This window comes from Capricornis sumatraensis, chromosome 16 (assembly GCF_032405125.1).
Source record: "Capricornis sumatraensis isolate serow.1 chromosome 16, serow.2, whole genome shotgun sequence".
In the NCBI taxonomy this organism is placed as follows: Eukaryota; Metazoa; Chordata; class Mammalia; order Artiodactyla; family Bovidae; genus Capricornis; species Capricornis sumatraensis.
In genome coordinates, this window is record NC_091084.1 from 66,813,587 (window position 1) to 66,833,531 (window position 19,945).

Sequence of the window (19,945 nt, forward strand, 5' to 3'; positions counted from 1 at the left end):
TTAAGACTTTGTTTGGGGCAAGGGAAGTTCTGTGGCTTTTAAAAGGTGTGACAATTACTAGTAGATTCTATAAAAAGGAAACTTCTACATCACCAGTCTTATCATTCTGTGATACATCCGGCCTTCTGTCTTCTTTGCTTATGAAGAACTTTTTCTTTTGACATAATTTGCGTGTAGTATAGTCAAGAGTAGAGACTATCACTGTCATCTTTGGGAAGCTGTAGGATGGAGACTACCTAAATTCTAGGAAGCCTACTCAGAAATGATGTCAGTGGCTCCCATCCATCAGTGCTGATGTGAAGGGCTGGTTGCTCCTGGAGAATTGTGAAGTTTATAGCAGGATGGAGTTCTGATGATGGGGTACAATGAAACCTGAAAGGAAGTTTTGAAAGCTGTTTCATTTCTGCAATTGGTAGGGGTCCTTTCTCCAGAGTACTCAACCTGTTAACCTACCAGTGGCCTAATCCTCCGAGGAGTCTCTCCCTTGGGCTCTGGATTTAAATGCATGCCATGACCCAAAAGTTTGTTCTTGCCATTTTGAACTAGGCTGGAGAATACCTATTGTTGATTAATAGAGAATCGGAGTGAGAAGAAGGCATAAAGGTTTTATAAAGTATTCTGCCTTCAAATCTGTGACCTAAACTGTATAAAAATTAATTGCATAAAATAAAGGTTGAAAAACCTATGTAAAGTAAAGGAAAAGAGATAATTTAAAATTTAAAAACCATGATTTATTCACCTACTGTAATGTAATCCCCACCTTTCCTGACTGTGATGTCAGCTTCTTAACTTCATATCACATGTGTATGTGATGTCTAGTGAAATAGGTTCAGTTCAGTTCAGTTCAGTCACTCAGTGGTGTCCGACTCTTTGCGACCCCATGAATCGCAGCACGCCAGGCCTCCCTGTCCATCACCAACTCCTGGAGTTCACCCAAACTCATGTGCATCAAGTCGGTAATGCCATCCAGCCATCTCATCCTCTGTCGTCCCCTTCTCCTCCTGCCCCCAATCCCTCCCAGCATCAGGGTCTTTTCCAATGAGTCAACTCTTCGCATGAGGTGGCCAAAGTACTGGAGTTTCAGCCTCAACATCAGTCCCTCCAGTGAACACCCAGGACTAGTCTCCTTTAGGATGGACTGGTTGGATCTCCTTGCAGTCCAAGGGACTTGCAAGAGCCTTCTCTGTAGGTTACAAGTCAGTTTTGATTAAGCTCTCCATTTTTAGCCACTTGGAAGAGCTTTTCTTAGGAATTCAAAAAGTTTATGCCTTAGTTAAAGATTTAGTCTCTAAAGAGAGGTCTTATAAGACTAAATTTATTTCAAGGGTAGGGATCCAGATTCACTGATAAATGATTACCATAAAGCATAACACCCTTGAAATATATTCACTAAAAATAAAAAGGAATTATATAAATAAACACATCACAGTTCTCAATCTGATAAAGAACTTGGAGGGACATTAATAACATTTAACACTCCCTCTCCCCTTTTCTTTAGCACTGGGGAGAGTTCCTGCAAAGAGTATGTGAATTCATGAGGGCTTACGTCACTTCGTCACTTGCGGCGTGAATGGATACGTGTCCTTCAGGCCTTATTTTGCCTTGACGTTTTTTATGGCAGTGTTACAAAAGCTGCTTAAAGTATCAAGCCTATTTCAGTTTTTAAGAGGCTAATAGAAAATGGCCTCTTCTTCCTCTCTCCTGTAGTCTTTTTCTCTCCTAGTCTCCTTTTTAGGTTTTCCCAGTTTGGCTTCCCTTCTGACAGACAGTTATAGTGAACAGAGCACCAGACTGGGAGCGGAAAGATTGGAGAACTCAGTGTCTCCTACAAGTTTACAGCTGGGGCTGCTTCCTCATCTGTGAAAGCCGGGGGTTCGCTTAGATGACAGCGACTTTCTCTCTCAGCTTTAAAATTCTCTACTGGCGTTTGTCCTTTTGTCTACTGTTCTGCCTCTTCCCTGTTTCCTAGCTCAGCTACTCAGCATGCATAGTTGCCTAAAAATACTCATAAAATAAACATGGTTATGAGGAAACATCAATACGTGTAGTTGCTGGCAAGATATGGCATTTAGAAGTTCAGATTTGGTAGTTTCTCATTTTCTTTGCCTTATGCCCTAGCCAAATGCAGCGGAGTCACAGTTTATTTATTCTACGCAGTTGTTGCAAACTAAAACAATAATATATTTCACTCATCAGTAAAAATTTAAAGACTTGGTATTATCCACTCTTGGGGGAAGTGTAGGAAAATGCATGCTTCACACACTGTGGGAATGTAATTGGTGCATTTTTTTTGGAGGACAGTTTGGCAGTGTCAGTCAGTAGTTTTAGAATATATATATAAATTGATTCAGTGTTTCCAAAGGTTTCTAAAGAAATTCATATGCAAATATTAAGAGGTATGGCCATTGATGTTCATTGCTATCCTGTTCATAAAAGCAAAAGTTTGGAAATATCTTGTATTTCTATAAAGAAGGGAAATATTTAATGGATATATTTATTCTTTTATCTCTCTAAATATAGATGTCCATACCTATATATACCTGTTTCATACAGGCATTAAAAATAATACAATGGATGAAGTTGCTCTGTGTATACTAACTTTTTAAGTAGGAAATCAAGACACAGAACCATATGTTCACCATGATCCATTTACATAAAAGCAATGTCATTGTCTGTATGTATACAGTATACTTCGTTTTGCTGTGGTTCATGTCATTGTGCTTTGCAGATACCGTGTCTTACAAATGGAAGGTTTGCAGCAGCCCTGCATTGAGCAGTACTGTTTTCCCAACAGCATATGCTCACTTTCTGTCCCTATGTCAATTGTGGTAATTCTTGCAGCATATCAAACTTTTTCATTATTATTATATCTGTTATCTTGTTGATCTTTGATCAGTGATCTGGATGTTACCATTATAAAAAGTTTATGACTTGCTGAAGGCTCAAATGATGGTTAGCATTTTTTAGCAATGAAGTATTTCTAAATTAAAGTATATATATTATTTTTGCAAACATAATGCTCTTGCATACTTAATAGACTACAGTGTAGTATAAATATAACTTTTATATTTACTGGGAAACCAAAAAGTTTGTGTGATTCTTTATTGTAATATTTACTTTACCATGGTGGTCTAGAGCAGAACCTGTGAGTCTCCAAGGTATGCCTGTATATATATGTATATATATACACACATACACACACATAATGACCAGAAAGGCATGTATCAGACTGTTAACAGTAATTAACCCACTGAGGAGGAAAATGGTATTGGGAAAGAGAGAGAAGAGAAATTTCTATCTTTTTAAATATACATAAAAAGTCTGTCTGCAATATAGGAGACATGGGTTCAGGCCCTGGGTGGGGAAGATCTCCTAGAGAAGGAAATGGCACCCCACTCCAGTATTCTTGCTGGAAAATCCCACGGATAGAGGAGCTTGAATGGCTACAGTCCATGGAGTCACAAAGAGTCAGACACGACTCAGCAACTAAAAAAGAACAACAATACCTATTAAATTTTTAAAAAGTAATGTATTGCTGGTATGAAAACAAAAAAGTAAAAAGGAAGGACAAGGAATCACTTCCTAAAGAATGAAAAAAGCAAAAAGAGTAGCAGGAAATTCATCAACGATATCCGAGAAACATTGTTCTGAGGATATTCCCAAAACTTTGGGATCTGATAGGACCCATGGTTTGTGTTGTGGCCACGGCTACCTAGCATTTAGAATAATAGCCCTACTCTCCCATGTCTTTGTGTGTCCAACGTATTCTTATTTGTCTCTGTTCCGTAGGTAACGCGGGACCAGATGAAGGCGTTTATACAGCAAGAATTTAAGAAAGTTCAAAAAGTGATTGCGGATGAAGAGCAGAAGGCCCTTCATTTAGTGGATATCCAGGAAGCAATGGCCACAGCTCATGTGACTGAGATACTGGCTGACATCCAGTCCCATATGGATAGATTGATGACTCAGATGGCCCAAGCCAAGGAACAACTTGATACCTCTAATGAATCAGCTGAGCCAAAGGCGGAGGTAAAGGAAAATGCCTGTAATAAACCAGTAGCATGAAAAATAGGCAGAAACTGACTGCCATGTTTGTTAATTCTGGAAATTCCCCCATTTTGGTCCCTAAACATGAATGGATTGAAAGCTTCAATAGGACATGAGTGTTTGCTGCTGCTAAGTCATGTCAGTCGTGTCCGACTCTGTGCGACCCCATAGACAGCAGCCCACCAGGCTCCCCCGTCCCTGGGATTCTCCAGGCAAGAACACTGGAGTGGATTGCCATTTCCTTCTCCAGTGCATGAAAGTGAAAAGTGAAAGTGTTTAGACTGGTGTGTAAACCAGTTTGGAAATATTGGCTGCTCAGGTCTGCACTCAAAAACTAGGCCTAGCAAAATATGTGTACACTGTGCCTTAAAGGAGTGTAGTCAGTGGGCCAGATACTGTTCCCAGGTAATGAGGGAAGCCAGAAATCAGAGCCAAAGAAGAGGACAATTGACAGATTCCCAATTATTAAATGAGCCTATAGATAAAGTCACCACGGGGATGAGAACTGGGCTGAATGAGAATGTCAGGAAGTGAGCATAAAGCAGGCCAAAATAAAAGACTGGACTCATTTTGTGAATAGTGAAAATGTGCCTCCAGCTGGTCTTTTTATGAAGCTAATTGCATAAATTGGGGGCATGACTATTGGATTGAGGGGCATGTGGGCTCAGGCATTGTGAGAATCAAAGATAGCAGTGAAAGACTCAAGGTAAATGTTAAATGACAGTTTTGGTCACTACATTCATTGTTATTTTGTAACAAGAATAAAAGAATCTTAAGACATTTTACCAAACAACATATTCAGCCATTTAGAATCTATTGCTAAAAAAAAAAAAAAAATTAAGGTGGCCATTTTTTTAAATGCATGTGCTCAGTAGCATCTGACTCTTTGCGACCTCGTGGACTGTATCCTGCCAGGCTCCTCTGTCCATGGAACTTTCCAGGCAAGAATACTAGAGTGGGCTGCCATTTCCTACTCCAGGGGATCTTCCAGACCCAGGGATTGAACCCACATCTCTTGCAGCCCCTGCATTGGCAGGTGGATTCTTTACCACTAGCGCCGCCTTGGGAAGCCCACATGTAAAACTTATATTTCAGCCACTGGAGAGAGGCTATTTTTTATGAGGTTTCATACCACTATGTTGAAAACGCTGGTTAAGCTCATGCCAGGTAGGTTTAGGGTAGGCCTTTCTAGAAGAAAACCTAGGAGTGTCCGGTGAACTTTCTAGTATAGCTGCTGACTCAGTCAGCTCAGCCTTAACGAATAATTTTGCCTTGGCCCAGGAGAGCCCAGCCACAGAATAATCCAGCCAACAAAGCAGCCAGGGTCCATCTAGGAGGCGGGTACTGCTGGTGTCATCCTGACAGGGAACGTGAGAGACCATTGTTTCACTCATCTAGAGTTCTTGATTAATTGTCATTAGTGTGTGAACAGAATAGAATAGCACTTGTTCTTTTCATTTCATCCTCTCCAGAATTAACAAACAAAGTGTGTGCCTAAATACGTTTCTAGATAGGTGAGAGAGCATGTTATATTTATCATTTCAGTTAATCTTTATTTCAGTGTTCATTTTATCCATTTTACAGATGGGCTGTTGAGATGCCAAGACCTATAGACACTGACCAGGCGTCGTTTATTTAGCAGAAAAGAGCCAGGATTCAGTCCATCCTGTTTCTGTGCCTGTGCTTTTCCCTACCATCTGGCAAATGTCCTGTTTATATCTGTGGGAAGAATAAGGAGAATCAGTGTCCTGGAATGCTTTGCATTCCTAAGACCCTTTACTCTGTGGAAATGGTCACTGCGTGTCTTTTAAAAAATTAATTATAAATAATAATACATTTATTTTAAAATTAATTTATTTAAAATTTTTCTTTAATAATGGAGTGGACTTTGCGTCCAAAGTCCAAACAAACAAAGGTTCAGCCTTAAGAGGTCATTGACGTAACTCTGTCCCCAGTTCAGCTCAGATTGGACCCTTCACATTTATTCTGTGTGTCGATTTTTTTTTTTTTCAGAAATAAAGATTCCATTTTGAAGAGATACCCTCTCTCTAATTTTCATTTCAAATAAAGAATTTAGCCCCTCCCCAACATTAATTGTCCTTTAACTACTTGAGTAGCTCAGTTTCACTATCCTTGTTAACTCCGATGGAATTGCTCTGAGGGGTGCAAAGATGACAAGCCCTAAGGACCAGGCAATGGACACAGTAAGCTATTAAAAATGAGAAGTAGCATACATCTGGCTAAAGCTTTTACACAAAGCTGTTATTCTGTAATAGCCACTCATTCCAGCTAATGTGGTAACTTACTGATCAGAGCAAATTTCCAGTACCTCTCTTTCACTCAACAGAGGAATTGTTTGCTTCTCTTTGCATTGTGTAGGTCTTTAAAAATTTCCTGAATTTTTATTTTGATCAGAAAATCCTACCCAACACTTTATTATGAACAATTTCATATATATAGCAAAATTGAAAGAATTTTATAGATAACACCCATATATTTGCACCAGGATTCTGCCATTAACAGTTTACTGTACTTAATTCATTTTATGTATATAGCCATCTTTCCAACCTTCTATCCTCAGTTCTTCTTCACATTTAAAAACAAATTGCACGTTCTGGTTCTGAACAAGATGGAGTAAATTCATTTTCACTGTACTCCTTCCCACTGATCACAGCAAAAATTCCTAGACAAAATACTGAGTCACCTACTAGAATATTCTCAAAAGTGGAGAAAAGATGGCAGACTGACCAGGGATCTTGGGATATGAGGAGCCACACCACAAGGATTTTCTTGAGGGGAGTGGAGGCAGGGTTCTTGCTTCCTATATATCCTGGCCTGGGTGTTCTGCAAGCTAGAAATACTAATGCGCACAGACAAAAAGAACATCTCCAAGAGAAAACCTGCTCTCTAGCCAAAGGACTTGGAAAAGGGCAGTTCAACTGAAGAGAAACCCTTTAATCATTTCTGCCTATTCTGGTGTTTATAATAGTGACTTTAAAATTCTCATCTGATAATCCCTAATACTGTGTCTTCCTGGTGGGGAAGACACCATGAAAAAAGTTGCATCCCTTCCCAGCCCCAGCTGATGCCACAGTAGTGGAGCCAGTGAGGGAAACCCTATTTTGCGCCCTCACCCAAACTACTGGGGTGTCATTTTTTCTCCATGGAGTCTTTAGGTAAAAGTTTGTACTGTAATTACATGACAGTAATTACGTGATGCCTAACTCTTATGGAGCCTGAAGGTGGAACTCTGACCTCTACCACTCCTCTGCAATAATAGGAAGGAAATAGCAAACTGTCCCCTGTGGGGTTCTCTGGTGACTCAAATGGTGAAGAATCTACCTGCAATGCAGGAGACCTGGGTTCAGTCCCTAGGTCGGGAAGATCCTCTGGCAAAAGGAATGGCTACCCACTCCAGTGTTCTTGCCTGGAGAATTTCATGGACAGAGAAGCCTGGCAGGCTATATAGTCCATGGGGTCTCAGTTGAGTGGCTAACACTTTCACTTTCATATCACCCCTCCCATGTGGGCACTGTAGATGGAGCTTTAACGCCTCCCTCTCACCCTGCATTAACTAGGCAGCACCCCTCCCCAGCTGACTCAGTGGGTGGAATCATACCTTCCTTTTTACTTGGTAGTGATGCATTGGTTCCCCTCCTCCTCCTGAGCTGGCACTGACGGAGACGATAGACTGGAGCTCTGTCATCTGAAGGAGGCGACCAGAATGGCGCTGCAGAAGTTTAATAAACTCACATGACGTGAACCATAAGCTGTAAAAGTGATGTAGGATATGTGTTCTGAACCTAAATAGGTTGACAGTCTGCTAGAATAGATATAATTAGTAACTGGATCTTATCATGTTTAGGATATAGTTCTTCATTATACCAAGAACCAGTGAAATCTCAATTCTAATGAGAAAGAAAATCAGGATATGGCCACACCAGGAAGACACAGTACTAGGGATTATGAGACTAGAACTTTAAGATCCCTATTATAAAAATGTCTCAATAAGCAGTAACATGCTGGAAACAAATGAAAAATATTTTTAAATCTCAGGAAAGAAATATTAATATAAGATATAAAGAAGGACCAAATGAAATTTTAAAGCTGAAAAATACAATGACAGACATGAAAAATTCACTGGACTGGCTCAATGGCAAATAGGAAATGACAGAGGAAAGAATCAGTGAATTTAAGACACATCAATGGACACTCAGTTTGAACAACCAAGAAAAAAGATTGAAAAATAATTGCATTGAATCTCAGAGATCTATGGGATAATAAAGAAAGCTCTGATATATATGTCACTTGTCCAGCAAGGGGAGGAAAAAGGATTTCTAAAATTTGGTTGAAAATATAAACCCAAAGATTTAAGAAACCGAATGAACCCAAGAGAGATAAACCTAAGAAATCCATACCTAGACTCATCAAAATCAAACTTCCAAAAACTTACGACAAAGAAAAAATCTTGAAATGAAAGAGAAGTGACATTAGACATGGGAAACAATAATTCAGATGAACATGGTTAGATGTAAGATATTTCTTTTATCCGCTGAAATTATTAAGTGAATTTCTTCCATTATTCCGGTGTGATGGCTGATTACTTTGGTTAATTTTACAATGTTGAATCTTGCATTACAATACTAAACCTTGCATTCCTGAGATAAACTCCCACCTGGTCATTATGTGTTATCTGAGTTCAATTCATTAATATTTTGTTAAAGATTTTTATGTCTGTGTTCAGAGAGAGATGTGAGGCGAAAGTGTTAGTCTCTCAGTCATGCCCAACTCTTTGTGAACCCATTGACTGTAGCCCACTGGGCTCCTCTGCCCATGGAATTCTCTAGGCAAGAATACTGGAGTGGGTAGCCATTCCTTTCTCCAGGGGATCTTCTTAACCTAAGGATTGAACCTGGATCTCCTGCATTGCAGGCAGATTCTTTACTGTCTGAGCCACCAGGGAAGCCCTCTTCAGAGAGGGATATTCATTTGTAAGTTTATATTTCTATAATATCATTGTCAGGCTTTGGTATTAGGATAGTGCTGGCCTCAGAAAACAACCTAAGAAGTTATTTCCTCCTCATCTATTTTCTGGAAGAGTTCTTGTAAGATTGGTGTTATTTATTCCTTAAATATTTGGTAGAATTTATAAGCAAAACCCTCTGTCACAGAGTTTCTTTATGTGAAGGTTTTTGATAGCCAATTCAAGTTCTTTGATATAGACCTGGTCAAATTTTTTCATCTTACATTGATTTGAAATGTTAAAATAGGTAATTTTCAAGGAATTTGTAATTTTCACCTAAGTTGTTTTAGTTTTTAATATAAAGTTGTTTATATATTTTCTCATATATTTTAATTGTCTGTAGTCTCTAGGGACAGAGGAGCCTGGTGGGCTGCCATCTATGGGGTTGCACAGAGTTGCACCAGCAGCAGTCTCTAGAATAGTAACCCATCTTTCATTTCTGATACTGATAATTTGTGATTTTCCCTCTTTTATCCTTGATCATTCTAACTTATATTTTATTAATTTTATTAGTTTTTTTAAAGAACTGACTTTTGGATATGCTAATTTTACTCTTTGTTTTCTATTTTACGTACATCTGCTTTTTTCCTATTTGTTTTGAGTTTACCTTATTCTTTTTTCTGCCTAAATAGATTGTGGATTTTACTACTTTCTTCTTTTATGTAAATTTTTAGAGCAATACATTTTCCTCTAATCACTGTTGAATCATCAGTTCAATTCAGTTCAGTCACTCAGTCGTGTCCGACTCTTTGCAACCCCATGAATCGCAGCACGCCAGGCCTCCCTGTCCATCACCGTCTCCCGGAGTTCACTCAGACTCACATCCATCGAGTCCGTGATGCCATCCAGCCATCTCATCCTCAGTTGTCCCCTTCTCCTCCTGCCCCCAGTCCCTCCCAGCATCAGAGTCTTTTCCAACGAGTCAATTCTTTACATGAGGTGGCCAAAGTACTGAAGTTTCAGCTTTAGCATCAGTCCTTCCAAAGAAATCCCAGGGTTGATCTCCTTCAGAATGGACTGGTTGGATCTCCTTTCAGTCCAAGGGACTCTCAAGAGTCTTCTCCAGCACCACAGTTCAAAAGCATCAATTCTTTGGCGCTCAGCCTTCTTCACAGTCCAACTCTCACATCCATACATGACCACTGGAAAAACCATAGCCTTGACTAGACGGAACTTAGTCGGCAAAGTAATGTCTCTGCTTTTGAATATACTATCTAGGTTGGTCATAACTTTTCTTCCAAGGAGTAAGCGTCTTTTAATTTCATGGCTGTAGGCACCATCTGCAGTGATTTTGGAGCCCCCCAAAATAAAGTCTGACACTGTTTCCACTGTTTCCCCATCTATTTCCCATGAAATGATGGGACCGGATGCCATGATCTTCGTTTTCTGAATGTTGAGCTTTAAGCCAACTTTTTCATCAAGAGGCTTTTTAGCTCCTCTTCACTTTTTGCCATAAGGGTGGTGTCATCTGCATATCTGAGGTTATTGATATTTCTCCCCGCAATCTTGATTCCAGCTTGTGTTTCTTCCAGCCCAGCGTTTCTCATGATGTACTCTGAATAGAAGTTAAATAAGCAGGGTGACAATATACAGCCTTGACATACTCCTTTTCCTATTTGGAACCAGTCTGTTGTTCCGTGCCCAGTTCTAACTGTTGCTTCCTGACCTGCATATAGGTTTCTCAAGAGGCAGGTCAGGTGGTCTGGTATTCCCATCTCTTTCAGAATTTTCCACAGTTTATTGTGATCCACACAGTCAAAGGCTTTGGCATAGTCAATAAAGCAGAAATAGATGTTTTTCTGGAACTCTCTTGGTTTTTCCATGATCCAGCAGATGTTGGCAATTTGATCTCTGGTTCCTCTGCCTTTTCTAAAACCAGCTTGAACATCAGGAAGTTCACGGTTCACGTATTGCTGAAGCCTGACTTGGAGAACTTTGAGCATTACTTTACTAGCATGTGAGATGAGTGCAATTGTGTGGTAGTTTGAGGCTTCTTTGGCATTGCCTTTCTTTGGGATTGGAATGAAAACTGACCTTTTCCAGTCTTGTGGCCACTGCTGAGTTTCCAAATTTGCTGGCATATTGAGTGCAGCACTTTGACAGCATCATCTTTCAGGATTTGAACAGCTCAACTGGAATTCCATCACCTCCACTAGCTTTGTTCGTAGTGATGCTTTCTAAGGCCCACTTGACTTCACACTCCAAGATGTCTGGCTCTAGATTAGTGATCACATCATCATGATTATCTGGGTCGTGAAGATCTTTTTTGTACAGTTCTTCCGTGTATTCTTGCCACCTCTTCTTAATATCTTAATATCTTTATGAATATATATTTATGTTGAATCATACAACTTGGTTATGTTGTGATTTCTTTATCATTCAGTTTGAAATATTTTTTCATTTACCGTGTGATTTCTTCTTTTTGTTCATTGATTATTTAGGAGTGTATTGTTTAGTTTCTATATATAGGGTATTTTCCTATGTACCTTGTTGTTTCTAGTTTAGTTTCATTGTCAACAGAGAACCTATTCTGAATGATTTCAATCATCTAACACTTACTGAGGCTTGCTTTATGGCCTGTCATATGGTCTTTCTTGTTGAATGCATATCCACACCTAAAAAGAATATGTATTCTAAAGTGTGATGTGCTTTAAATAGCAATTAGAAGTTCAGATAATTTATGTTTTTACTTATTTTTATGTCTAGTTCAACCTACTGCTGAGAGAGGGATGTTACATTTCAAGTATGATTAGGGATTATCTATTTCTTTAATTCTGTCGACTGTTCTTCAGATATTTTGAAGCTCTGTCACTAAGCAAATACATATTTATGATGGTCACATCTTCCTGATGAACCAGTCCTTTAGTCATTATGAACATTCCCTTTTTCTCTGTTTGTGCTCTGTCTTGATGTCTATTTTATCTAACGTTAGTAAAGCCAGTTTAGTGTTATGATTACTGTTTTTGTGGTGTATCTCTTTCCATTCATTTGCTTTCAGTCTGTCTATGTTGTTAACTTATGTCTCTCATAGACAACAGGTAGCTGGGTCTTAGTCATTTATCCATCTGGTAATCTATGTCTTTTAATTGAAGCGTAATGTCCATTAACATTTGATGTTATTATTAATATGGTTAAATTTAGGTCTGCCATTGTACAATTTGTTTTCTGTTTTTGTTCTTCTCATTGTCTTTTCTTGCTCTCTTTTGGATTTTTGAAACATTTCCTTGAATCCCATTGTAATATATCCATTGGCCTTTTAGCTCTATTATTTTGCATTATTTTTTAGTGGTTTCTGTACAGATTGTAGTATGTATCCTTAAATTTTCAGTTTACTTAAAATTAATTTTAAACCACTGCACATAAAGTGTCCGTAGCTTGAAACTATATAGGTCAATTGACCCTCTTTCCATATCCTTTATGTTATAGTTGTCATATGTATATAATTTATATATGTAATAAACACTGCAAGACCTATAATTTTAGCTTAAAACTGTGCTTTTAAGGAAGTTAAGAAGGAAGAGGCTAATTTCATGTCTGTGTGCTTGTGTGTATGTATGTAGAGTTTTAAAGCACGTTTGTAGTAATAGTTGCTTAACTCTAAATTTAAAGTTATTTATATAATCTTAAAGCAGTTAATTTTATAGTATTAAAAATTATACCTCAATAAAGCTGATAAAAACAATATGTCTAGGTGTCCCACCTGCCCAAGTGCTATTTGCTTTTTTTCTCATGAAGATTATTCTAAAGCCAGTGAATTATTTGCCAGTATAATATATAGCCAGCAAAATATATTCCCAGTATATTTATTTGATTCCAAGTTAAGGCCTTTTGTTTGAGAGTATGAGTTTGCTCTTTGGAGTGGAATGTCCCATTTCTGGCATAAACCATACTCATACTGTTTCACTTATAAGGTCCAGTTTCAGTCTCTTTTTAAGTGAGGAGGATAACATTTGAAGAAAGTTGAATGTAGAATCCTTTTGTTATACCAGTTTTAAATTGAAGTATAGTTAGTTTGCAATGTTATGTTTCAGGTGTATGTCAAAGTGATTCAGTTATATAAATATATCAAATTTATATATATAAGTATGATATATTTATATAACTGAATCACTTTGATATATATACACGTACATGTTTATATATATATATATTCTTTTCCAGTTTCTTTTCCATTATACATTATTTTAAGATATTCAATACAGTTCCCTGTGCTATAGAGTCAATCCTTATTTTTTATCTATTTTATATATAATAGTATATATCTGTTCCTAGAGTAGGAAATGACAACCCACTCTGGTATTCTTGCCTGGCAAATCCCTTGGAAAGGGAAGCCTGGGCAGGCTGTAGTCCATAGGTTGTGAAGAATCAGACACTACTGAAGCAATTTAGCATGAATGCAAGTATGTATCTGTTAATTCCAGGCTTCTAATTTATGCCTTCCCACCTCTTTACCATTTGGCAACCATAAGTTTTTTTTCTATGTCTATGAGTCTTTTTCTGTTCTGTGAGTAAGTTCATTTGTACCGCTACTGAGGAAAATTTTCCGAGTGAGGCTTGACCTTTAAGGATGGGAATTAGCCCTCAGAATACTGCTGCTGCTGCTAAGTCACTTCATTCGTGTCTGACTCTGTGCGACCCCCATAGACGGCAGCCCACCAGGCTCCCCTGTCCCTGGATTCTCCAGGCAAGAACACTGGAGTGGGCATTTCAAGTAATGGGAAGAAATGGGCTCACCTTTTACTAGCAAGATTACTAATCCTCTGAATGTCTGCTGACCAGTTCAAAATTGCCTATATGTATGTGCATTTGTTTTTGCATTCATTTAATTCATTTCTTCAAAAGTGAAACTCTCACCCTGTTTTTCCTATGCTTTGTGATAGTGATTATTGTTTTTTTAAAAACAATCGCCTACCTATAGGCAGCAGAAATGGATGAATGAAAGCAAAGCCCATCTTCTCTGTTCTTTCCCACTATCCCTAGAAATGTTTAACATTTCAGAGAAGAACAATAATGACCACCATTTGTTGAGCACTTATACTAGACACTTGCTTAATGTTGTATACACATTTTCTCATTTAATGAATCCGTGTAGCCACCCTGTGAGGTAAGAATTAGGATTTCCACGTGCAGATGAGGAAACTGAACCTTGGAAAAGTTAAGTAAATTGCCAACAGCTTCACTGTTGGAGTTGATGAACCAGAATTCAAAGCCATGTTTCTCTCACTTAGAAAGCCTGTCTCTTGACCATTATACCAAGTTAGGTGACTGTGAAGACTTCCTCTGAATCATTCGGGGAAGGAAGTCTGGATACTTTTTTCTTTACAGTTCTCCTAGATAATTATGTTTTAACACCCGAAGATAATTGGAAAATTGTGTTGAGGTTTAAATATGTCATTGATAGTTACGTAGCTCATATTAAATTTAAATTATATGGATTTTTTTTCCACTAGATTATAGTTCCCATAAGACATGCCAGTCAAACAAACTACAAGAGAAGGTTTCCACCACCCTGGTACCCTCCTTCCACCACTTGCCCCGCCTCTCATTGGATGATTAGCACCCTCAGCAATGGTGCAGATTCTTAACAGTCTTCTAAAAGTGTCCTTTTTATCTAACCTCCAGTGCATAATCTGTGCAGAATCGCCTTTCTGACCACAGGTGTCCTTGAGAGGCTTGTGCGGTGGCCGTGTCCTGTTACCTCTGTTGCATTCCCAGCCCCCCAAGCCCCCCCACACCACTGCCACCCCGACATCTCCTGCCCAAGACACGCACATACACATCCCCACTCTCTAGTTCCACAGAGCTCAAGTTCCTTAAACCTGCATTTTATAAACCGCGGTGGCTTTGCTCTTGCTCTTCCAGTGCTCTCCCTGTTTACTTCTGTTCTCAACCTGGGAAAATCATTCTTCTTCCTCAAGTTCAGTTCAGTTCAGTCACTCAGTCGTGTCCAACTCTTTGCGACCCCATGAACTGCAGCACGCCAGGCCTCCCTGTCCACCACCATCTCTCGGAGTTTACTCAGACTCATGTCCATCGAGTCCGTGATGCCATCCAGCCATCTCATCCTCAGTCGTCCCCTTCTCCTCCTGCCCCCAATCCCTCCCAGCACCAGAGTCTTTTCCAATGAGTCAACTCTGCGCATGAGGTGGCCAAAGTACTGGAGCTTCAGCTTTAGCATCAGTCCTTCCAAAGAAACCCCAGGGCTGATCTCCTTTAGAATGGACTGGTTGGACCTCCTTGCAGTCCAAGGGACTCTCAAGAGTCTTCTCCAACACCACCGTTCAAAAGCATCAATTCTTCAGCGCTCAGCCTTCTTCACAGTCCAACTCTCACATCCATAACATGACCACTGGAAAAACCGTAGCCTTGACCAGATGGACCTTAGTCGGCAAAGTAATGTCTCTGCTTTTGAATATACTATCTAGGTTGGTCATAACTTTCCTTCCAAGGAGTAAGCGTCTTTTAATTTCATGGCTGTAGGCACCATCTGCAGTGATTTTGGAGCCCCCCAAAATAAAGTCTGACACTCTTTCCACTGTTTCCCCATCTATTTCCCATGAAGTGATGGGACCGGATGCCGTGATCTTCGTTTTCTGAATGTTGAGCTTTAAGCCAACTTTTTCACTCTTCTCTTTCACTTTCATCAAGAGGCTCTTTACCTCCTTTTCACTTTCTGCCATAAGGGTGGTGTCATCTGCATATCTGAGGTTGTTGATATTTCTCCCGGCAATCTTGATTCCAGCTTGTGTTTCTTCCAGTCCAGTGTTTCTCATGATGTACTCTGCATGTAATTTAAATAGGCAGGGTGACAATATACAGTCTTGACATACAATGCCACATTCTCTGTGGGGCCTTTTCCTCCTTCTCCAGGAGAGGCTGTGTTTATCACTTCTCTTCTGACTCTCTGAGCCTTCTGTGTATGTCTTTGGTAGCACCCTTAAGACATTTAGGCATAGTTCACTTTCTATCTAATTCCCCTACTCTGGAATGGGAGCTCCTAGAAGGATAGATCCCAATGGGTTTTTTGTCTATTATCTTCAGTGCCCTGAGGTAAGAGCTTCGTAATGAATCACACTGAATCGTTAGTGATGTTGATAATAACCTTTATTACATGCATTCTGTGTCTTAGGCACTGTGTTTGACATTTGTACACATTATTTCATTTAATTTCATGCTTACCCTATATATTATAAAGACAATTTTTACCCCTATGTTACTAATTAGAAAATTGAAGTTAAGAAAGGCAAAATAATTTGACTGGGGTAAGACAGCAAGCAAGTAATGCAGTGAAGATTTGAACCAAGTATCTGACTCCAGAGCTCATTCTCCTTTATACCTATAAGATCAATCAGTCAATCTGTCCATTAATCAAATAAGTTCCTGGGGAGTTATCTCCAACTAAGAGATACAGTCTCTATTGAAACCAATCCTGAATGACTAAAGAGGAGGACATCAAAGATACTCTGTCGCTAGAAGGATAAGTGAGGTCCCTTGGAGAAGGCTTGAGTGTCATTTGAAAAATCTTGTTTGGTCACAAAAAGAGGCTCAAAGAAATCTGCTGTGATCACTGATAAAGTTAGGCTCACAGAATACAGTACCTGGACAAATCACCATCACACATTGCTTTTGTAAAGAGTGGATAAGTAGAGAAATGTCATTGTTTGGCTGGAGAATGGTCTGGCTCATCAAATGCCAGAACTGTCCTTTTACAAAGAAGATCAAGGTCCTGATTAATTAGCTGGCTTGCCCAAGGGCTCATAGCTAATAAATAACGGAGCTTGGACTAGAATTCCAGTTTCCCGAGCCCCAGTTTAGAGCCTTGTGCACATGGTGTGCTCTCTATTAGAGCTTCTCTGTTCATGTTTGGAGGGAAAGGATGCCAGGTTGAGGCTGAAGTGTGCCTTTGAGGGGAACAGCTTGATGCTTTTGGAGCTGGTCAGCTTTTGCCTGAGACCTGCTGCTATTTTGGGCTCTCAGTTTGCTCAAAACTAAATACTGCCAGCCATACAAATAAAAGGCAAGGCTATTATTTAGGCCCCCTAGGTCTATGCATTCACTTCTCTGCTTGCAAGGACAGATTATTAGTTCATCTCTGCTGGGCAGTTTGAACATAGGATTATATTAGCCCTTGTCTTAGCACTTAGATGTCGACTAGCTTGTCTCTGTTGCAATAAATGTACAAGCTTTGCTTTCAGATTGGGAGAGAAGAGGGGAAACAAAAAAAAAATCTCAATCCGCCTCTACTGATCCTGATTTCTTATGTTGCTTCTTTCTGTTTCTTTCAGGGCGACGAGGAAGAACCCGGGTAAGATCACGTTACTGTGGCTTGTGTGTTCTCAGAATTGAAGTAGAGTGACATTTGTGGCCTTTGCAGGCCCCGTGAAATATGACCAGCCAAGGAACAGCACAGATAAGCGATCTCCATCTTAAGCCAGGGGCTTTGAAGATCTTATTTTGTAAGATTCCCATCTCCCTCCCAATCTATGCTATTTCCTGTCTGTAACCTTCAGATAAAGATAAGCTTTAAAGCATACCATGACAGTAACTCTGCTTTATTCTGTAGCACACTCCGAATACCTTGTTAAGACCAGTAGGTACTATATTTAAATGGTAATTAGGTATCAGGTGGACTGAATAGATAAACTTTTGCATTGTTCTTTCTTGATTGGAATTGGATTGCCTTTTTTTTTTGAATGGACTCTGGATCCAATATTCTTTATTTCTGACCCATAACAGCCTTGTGTCTGACTCAAGACACCAATACAGTGAACCCAACGTCATAGGTATACAACACTTTGTTTAGGAAGAAAAACATGCTTCTTTGTGCTGTTGTTTCACCACATGAGATTTAAAAGTGCAATTTTTCATTGCCTCTGCCTCAGTGAACCTGGATTTTAGTTTGCTTACCTTTGCTTCTCTCTGCTCAGCAGTGAGAACAGGCTCTAGGCAATGCTGCACCTCTGCTATGAATACGCTCAAGGGGCATTTGTACAAAGTAAAATGCAATGTCCAGATGGGCCCCCTCTGTCACACAGGATCCAGGACTGTTAAGGCTGGGAGTTGTCAGAAAGATCATCCAGGCCACTGCTATTCAAACTTTAGTTTTAGTAGAAACAGCTTTTTTTTTTCAGATGGGCCTTGGGTAGAGTGTATACAAAGCATTTTTTGTCTGGTTAAAGTTGGGGCCACATCTACTGGTGAAACTTCTCTCACAAACCTAGGGTTCCTGAGAACTCAGTTTGAAAGTCACTCATCTAATGCAGGCCTCTCATTGAAAGAAGCTAAGTGAGATGCCCAAGGTTACCTGCCTGGAGCCAGGATTTGGTCCTTCTTTGCTTTTGTTTACAAATACAGTTCCTTCCTTTTCCTTTCTCCCTCCACACATCCTGAGCCCCTGTCTTAGTGCCAAATGTTATCCCACATCTGTATTTCGGGCTGCTTCCTTCCTTGGGACTCTAGTTCTCAGCCTCAGTCTCGTTCCTTGTCCTCTGTGCCCAGTGGTACAGGTGCCCCTGCTTTAAGCCCAGAGAGCTTCAGGGGATCTCTTCAGGCCCATCCTCCAGCCATCCTCAGGAACAGGCTCCTTTTGTGTTGCGGTTCATTTCTTTCCTTCCTTCCTCTCGCCCTCTCTCCCACTCTCTTTTTCTCATAACCCTACTGTGTGTCGGGCACTGTGCTATACACTGAGCATATGTGAAAACTAAGACAGATATGGTCCCTGCCCTTGGGAGTCCTAAGTCTAGTAGGAGAGATAAGCAACATGGCTGGGCACTTATAGTCTGGAGGAAGTGCTATGATTAAGTGAAGTTTAGGCTGCTTTAGGAAGGGCTCCTGAGACAGTCTGGGAGAATAAGGGGCGGCTCACTGTACAAAAAAGATCTTCACGACCCGTATAATCATGATGGTGTGATCACTCATCTAGAGCCAGACATCCTGGAATGTGAAGTCAAGTGGGCCTTAGAAAGCATCACTACGAACAAAGCTACTGGAGGTGATGGAATTCCAGTGGAGCTATTTCAAATCCTGGAAGTTGATGCTGTGAAAGTGCTGCACTCAATATGCCAGTAAATTTGGAAAACTCAGCAGTGGCCACAAGACTGGAAAAGGTCAGTTTTCATTCCAATCCCAAAGAAAGGCAATGCCAAAAAAGCCTCAAACTACCACACAATTGCACTCATCTCACATGCTAGTAAAGTAATGCTCAAAATTCTCCAAGCCAGGCTTCAGCAGTACGTGAACTGTGAACTTCCAGATGTTCAAGCTGGTTTCAGAAAAGGCAGAGGAACCAGAGATCAAATTGCCAACATCCACTGGATCATGGAAAAAGGAAGAGAGTTCCAGAAAAACATCTATTTCTGCTTTATTGACTATGCCAAAGCCTTTGACTGTGTGGGTCACAATAAACTGTGGAAAATTCTGAAAGTGATGGGAATATCAGACCACCTGACCTGCCTCTTAACAAACCTATATGCCTCTTGAGAAACCTATATGCAGGTCAGGAAGCAACAGTTAGAACTGGACATGGAACAACAGACTGGTTCCAAATAGGAAAAGGAGTATGTCAAGGCTGTGTATTGTCACCCTGCTTATTTAACTTCTATGCAGAGTACATCATGAGAAACGCTGGGCTGGAAGAAGCACAAGCTGGAATCAAGATTGCCGGGAGAAATATCAGTCACTTCAGATATGCAGATGACACCACCCTTATGGCAGAAAGTGAAGAGGAACTCAAAAGCCTCTTGATGAAAGTGAAAGAGGAGAGTGAAAAAGTTGGCTTAAAGCTGAACATTCAGAAAACTAAGATCATGACATCTGGTCCCATCACTTCATGGGAAATCGTTGGGGAAACAGTGGAAACAGTGTCAGACTTTATTT

The 19,945-nt window shown here is 39.9% G+C and overlaps 1 protein-coding gene across 1 annotated transcript in view; it reads left to right on the top strand.

Annotated features, from left to right (window-relative positions):
- The window catches only part of TRIM44 (tripartite motif containing 44), a 57,372-nt gene extending 39,894 nt beyond the window's left edge, over positions 1-17,478 (top strand). Inside the window, exons 3-4 of the mRNA XM_068989093.1 lie at positions 3,790-4,029; positions 17,356-17,478. Of these exons, the coding sequence (XP_068845194.1) occupies positions 3,790-4,029; positions 17,356-17,379 (264 nt within the window). The 3' untranslated portion in view covers positions 17,380-17,478. The remainder of the gene's footprint in view (positions 1-3,789; positions 4,030-17,355) is intronic.
- Positions 17,479-19,945: the final 2,467 nt, after the last annotated feature.